Source organism: Azolla caroliniana, unplaced genomic scaffold (assembly GCF_043228905.1).
Source record: "Azolla caroliniana isolate FFs.n. ecotype wild unplaced genomic scaffold, voAzoCaro1.0.p SCAF_10, whole genome shotgun sequence".
In the NCBI taxonomy this organism is placed as follows: domain Eukaryota; kingdom Viridiplantae; phylum Streptophyta; class Polypodiopsida; order Salviniales; family Salviniaceae; genus Azolla; species Azolla caroliniana.
The window spans coordinates 12053956-12059822 of record NW_028230445.1 but is presented as its reverse complement, the minus strand read 5'-3'; the positions used below and the strand labels follow the sequence as shown (position 1 = coordinate 12059822).

The window sequence follows — 5867 nt, the reverse complement described above, 5'->3', positions numbered from 1 at the left end:
TGCCCTTTCTTCAGCAAGCCATATAGCAGCTCTACAATATGCATGTAGTGTGGGATCCATATGTGGTAAAAAAGACCCAGGCCCCTAAGAACCGTTGAACCTCCGCGGTCAACCTGCATACCTCTTTCATCGCCGAGATGGCCTCGATCTTTGCCGGAGGCGGTTTTCGGCCATATGGCCCGCACAAGTGTCCGACCACCAAGATCTCTGATTTCCCGAATGCGGATTTCTCTCCTGAGAAGGTTAGGTGCGCCCCTTTCAATCTCTCTAGTATCTTTTCACAGTCGGTGATGTGGTCAGCCGTGAACTTCCGATACCCATCCTCTCCGGCTGACTCGTCCTTCGCATCCTCCAAACACCCCTTTATTGGGATGTCATCCAAGAATGTCATGGTGATGTCTGGGATGTAGTCCCTCAACACCTTGTTCATTGCATTCACCATGTGTTCCACCGAATTCGTGCCTACTTGAGGCACGATACACATCCGAACTAAGGCGAGAGGTGTCTACATCGTCGTGATGTCCCTGCTTTCGATGGCTAGTTACAAGTCATCGACCGAGTAGATCGACCTTCCGGCGAAGGCCTCTGGGAATCCATTGATCGTCATGCCGACTCCTACATTTCAAATGGTCACCTTGTTGACCGGATGCAGGTCCTGAATGAAGCACAATGTGGCGTTCTTCTTCAGCATAGTGAACCACTGCTTCGAATAAGGGGCATTTGACGGTTCGAGGATCCCTATGTCGTACTTCGGGATGTGAGACCTCGGCACCGGAATCGACTTCAGGTTCTACGGTACATGCGGTACCATGAATATCACTATTGGTTCGACGATGGTCGGGTCGACACACCCGATCTCTGCTAACGAGAATGTAAAGGCTTTTTCATGCCTTTCGAGCATTCTCCGGAACCGGTCCTCCTCCGTCGGTAGTAAAAAGCCACCCCCACCGATCTTCAACTTCCGCAATGTTTCGTCGGTGACCCGATGCCCTATGCCGACTAGTTCTTGTAGACTTGGGTGGGTCACGACCCCCTTCATTTGCTCCCAGATGTCCTCTGGTAAGGGTGCCACGAATGGCCTCACCTTCCGTCCAAACTTCTCCATCTCCTCGTACCTGCCAAAGCCGAAGCCGAAGCCTGGAAAAAGCCGAAATAACAAAAGGAAAAAAAAGGAGAAAAGGATGGGCTTGCTTGCTTGAGCCTTGCTTGGTCCACTACACACACACATACCCCCTTCTCTCTCTCTCTCTCTCTCTCTCTCTCTCTCTGTGGTGGTTTCAACTGTTTTTGTTTTCCTCTTAAGGGAAACCCTAATCTTGACCTGACCAAACCAACCCAAACATGGCGCAACCCTAATCCCGCTTCCCTGCCAAGAAACCAATAAACCCAAACCCATAACCCTTCTCCTTCTCCTTCTCCTTCTCCTTCTGTGGAAACGCAAGCAAAATCGTAATCTCGCTTCCTCTGCAACAGCAGCAGCAGCAGCAGGAGGAGTAGTAAGAAGAAGAAGAAGAAGAAGAAGAAGCTATGGCGTCATCTCTGTGCTCGGCGAAGGAGCGAGCTGAGAAAGCAATCATAGAGCTCGACAGCTACAAAGAACTTCTCTCCACATACACTTCTGAATGGAAAGACCTGGATTCCTTCATTGCCGAAATCGATCGATCTCTGGTCTTGAAGCTCGAAGAGCTGGATGCCAAAGAGAAAGAATTTAAAGAAAAGAATATGGCCATGTCTCAGGCTCTCGATCGCAGAGAAGAAGCCATCCCTGTGAGGGAGGAAGCTTCCTTAGCTCGCCTCCATGAACAGCAAGAAGCTGCGATGGAGAAATACAGTAAACCTAAGTTTTCCTCCGAAAAGCATGCATCGATCATGGCCATGGAAGAATCCGCGAAAGCTATGCCTGAAGGTGGAAAAGCTGAAATTCATGCGAAAGAGAATAAGATAAAGAAGAAGAAGAAGAAGAATGAAGATAAAGACACCGGAAATGAGGGTGAAGGAGGAGGAGGAGAAGAAGAAGAAGAAGAAGAAGATGATGAAGAAAAAGAAGAAGGAAAAGAATCGTCTAACAAGGTAAGGCCTCGACCACATATTGTTTCTTTGTGCGAGAATATGGATGGTGAGGGTCTCAGGAAGTTTATAGTTGACCATAGGAGAGAGATAGTAGCTCTACGCAACGAGGTTAAAGTGGCTCTACACAGTGCAATCGATCCATCCCGGCTTGTGTTGAATGCATTAGAAGGGTATCACGCCCTTGAACCTGACTCCAATCATGCGAAAGAAGCCGGTGCATCAACCAATCGAAGGGCTTGTATTCTGCTCATGGAATGCCTCTCTGAGGTGCTTTCAGACCCAGTCCTTACAGGTGGAAGGATGGGTGGGGAGCCACCTGTCGTGCCGCCCAACATCAAAGAAGCTGCCAAGAAAGTGGCTGATCTTTGGAAATCGAGACGTGATTCAGCCACAACTTTATCATCCTCAGCGTCAGCCACTTTAGATGGTGGAGGAGGAGGTAGTACTGAGAATTCACTCGATGCACAAGCTTTCCTTCAGTTGCTTGCCACATTCGGTATCTCGTCGGAATTCGAGGATGAGGAGATGCTGAAGCTAGTTTATGCAGTCTGCCGTCGTAAGCAGACTCCTGCTCTTTGCCGGGAGCTTGGCCTTGAAAACAAAATGCCAGGTAATCCATCTGTCTTTGAACTGAATTATTTTTCATGAAGTGAACGGCGTCCTCTCTCTCTCTCTCTCGCCCTCTATTCAATCCAATTTATTTGTTGTCTTGAAATTGGGCAAACACCAGAACTTTTGTCCTTGAGTTTTCCCATAAGTTTTCATTAAATGCCCTTGGTCAGCCCCCCTTATAGAGAGAAAAGCATGACGAATTGACTATATACTTGCTCACATAGTACATATAATTGAGAAAATGGGGATGAACTGATCATTTAATCTCTCAAATGGCACATATAATTTCTCGAAACAGTTTGAGCATTTAAGGGATGAACTAACATTTGTAAGGAATGACAAAATCATAATAGAATTGTGGTAGCCAAAGAAAACTCAGTGGTATGTCAGAATTTTTTTTCCATCAAAATTTGGAACTAAGAAATTTTCATATACGCTTGTCAACACTTTGTTTCCATTAAAGCCTTAAAATCTCACACTTGTACATTGGGGCTTAGGAAAAAGGTGGGCTCTTTATGGAAATGCTGCATAAGGCTTCGAAGTTTTGAAAATATGCATTAATGTTGTAAAATTCCTGTAATTTTGTGCCATTTCTTGTCTTTAAGCCATGCATGAGAAGGAAACTTGATTGATTAGCTTTTTTCTTGACCATGCTTTTGGTAAAGGATGACTGAGAAAATAAGGGCTGTAGTTTGTTCAAATCATCTGAATAAAATTTGTAGATTATCTAATAGTGGAAATCCTAAGCAAATACAGTGTAATCTGTGTTTTGTTCATTATTTTGTTTCATAGAGGCGAATCCTAAGGGTCTATTTAAACACCTGAATACATGTTTTATAGCATGTCTTATATATATGGTTATCTTTCATTTGAACATGTAGGTTTTGTGGAGACCCTAAGCAAAGACGGTAAGCAGATAGAGGCCTTGTGTTTTGCTCATTACTTTGGAATTATGGATAAAATCCACCCAGGGGCTATGCTAAAGTCCTACATGAAGGAAGCTCGCAAAGCTGCTCAAGAGACACCCAAGAACAGTGCTAATCCAAAGGTTTGCTTTGCTATTACTATCAATGAAGTTTACTGAACTGTATATGACCCTAGTAGTATGGGTGTTATTCAATGACATTTATTGACATTTATTGAATGGTGTCTGAGTACAGCATGAATCAATGATGAAGGAGCTGTCTGCAGTAAGAGCGGTTTTGAAAGCTGTGGAAGAGTACAAATTGGCTGATCAATTTCCGACTGAAGGACTTCACAAACGTTTTGCTCAATTAGAGAAGTCCAAAGCAGATAGGAGGAAGCCCTCAGTTCCAAGTAAGACCCAGACGCAACAACAGAAGAGGCCTCGTCTCGGTATGGGTTCTCAAGGGCCATCATCTCTTCCTCAACAGATGTCTACTGATCGAGGGCAGTATGCAACTGCATCCACAATACCACCTTTTGGATCAGCCTATGATAGAAGGCCACAAGCGAATTATAGCTCTATTTATGGGACTGATACTAGAAGCCCTGGTTCGATTCCAAATTCGTATCTCTATTCTGCCGATATGATGTCAGCATCAGCGTATCCTACTGCACCTTCTGCCTATTCTGGTTTGCCTGCAGGAGGCTACTCAGGTTACCCTTATGGCAACGGGCTTGCCTCTCAGACACCGTATCCATCTCAATTCCTTCGCTAGGTGTTCTGATGTTTTTAGTTTTGGTAGATTTGTGTATCCGAATTATTGACCCATGTGCCGATGGGATGCCGCATGTCTCTTAAGCATAATTTCGTTATATATCTACCTTCTCAAATCAGGTTTGAGATATCTCGTCTATGCGGTGAAGTCAGTATAAAATGAGTATAAAGGTGTGTAATTTTCTCATTCAAATAGCAAGAAATGCCAATGACTTCAAGGTAATCAAAAGTGGAAAATGGATCATTTCTCTTCACTGACAGAGTGAGGTCCTCCAATTTAGAACTTGTGTTGTGATTATGTTATTGGTAAATGAACTCAATGCATCTATTCATCATTGTCTGATTAATTTGTCTTTTATACCTTAGTTATAAAACCATCATCTCATTCGAAAGTTGTTTGGCTGGGAAAATTGTAAAGCTTACAAAAGATTAATTTTCTTGCAATCTGCAATAATACATTTAGTTTATCTTTGAAGACACTTGAGAAACTTGAGGGTATTAATAGGGTTAAAAGTCTTTGGCAACTTTTTGCTTTTGGCATTCATCAAGAGGCGAATCAAGATATGAGCCGTTTTTTACTTCTGACCCAAGATATGAGCCGTTTTTTACTTCTGAACCCGTAGAAATGAAACGTGTTGATGCACACAATTGACTATATCATCTGTATTGTGGGTTCCAAGGCAAAGGGAATGAAGGCTATTACACAGTAATAGATGGTTGGGGTCTAGAAGGGTGCCATGTGAAGGTCATTGTGATTATAACTTTTAGATTAATAGTTATTACAGTGATTATAGTAAATGTCATTGTGCATAAAATATATTCTGTAAACCTAGGCAGAGAAAAGTGTCAGGGAGCTTATTCTAAAAGAGTGTTTTGTTTGTCATTGATGGATAACATTGTATACTATATATAGGTAGTACCAGAACATCAAACGGTAGTTGGGAGTTATGTAAGTGGACACACTAGTACTTGTTATGAGTTGATATGAGCAAGAAAAGTAAATGAAACCATGTCATAACCAACACCACATTCACAACTAGTAAAATAGATTCAAGACACTAGAGATCAACTTGAAATCTTAAATCTTTATACCTTACATACGTAATGCTTAATACATTTAATATTCATCTTTCGATAGGCATAAAACCCATAAAGATACTGAGCACAAACAAAATGGTTAAATGCAGCAGCAATTCAGACATAAAACTTTGGAAAAACATGTAAGTACAAGAAAAAGAGCCGTTAGCTATGAATACAAAGCACAAGAAAAAGAGCCTCTAGCTATATGCCAAGAAAACTACAGCAAGGTTAAAAGTGTGAAACTGACTAAGTTCTTTTCCCCTCTATAGAGAACAAAATAACCTAATATTTTTGATAAAACATCAATGGGAAAATCACATACAAGTGTTCTAAACTAGGTGGGATTTCTATATCCTGGGTTATTATACACTCAACTGTACTAAAACACTGTCCATTGTGTTCACTAAGCATCAAATATTTCCAC

General features: G+C 42.3%; 1 protein-coding gene across 1 annotated transcript; it reads left to right on the top strand.

Moving 5' to 3' along the window:
- Positions 1–1322: 1322 nt before the first annotated feature.
- On the top strand, positions 1323–4617 carry LOC147859050 (uncharacterized). Its single transcript, XM_087325748.1, has 3 exons — positions 1323–2680; positions 3564–3730; positions 3843–4617. Exons 1-3 carry the CDS (start codon positions 1528–1530, stop codon positions 4362–4364), a joined length of 1842 nt encoding a protein of 613 aa, XP_087181874.1. The 5' UTR covers positions 1323–1527; the 3' UTR covers positions 4365–4617.
- The last annotated feature ends 1250 nt before the right edge of the window (positions 4618–5867 follow it).

What these genes read in the sequence shown, in the direction of transcription:
- LOC147859050 (XM_087325748.1), top strand. Translation starts at nt 1,528, where the DNA reads ATGGCGTCATCTCTGTGCTCGGCGAAGGAGCGAGCTGAGAAAGCAATC. An exon ending in CCTTGAAAACAAAATGCCAG is followed by an intron (nt 2,681 to 3,563) that starts GTAATCCATCTG and finishes TTGAACATGTAG; the next exon opens with GTTTTGTGGAGACCCTAAGC. An exon ending in AGAACAGTGCTAATCCAAAG is followed by an intron (nt 3,731 to 3,842) that starts GTTTGCTTTGCT and finishes GTCTGAGTACAG; the next exon opens with CATGAATCAATGATGAAGGA.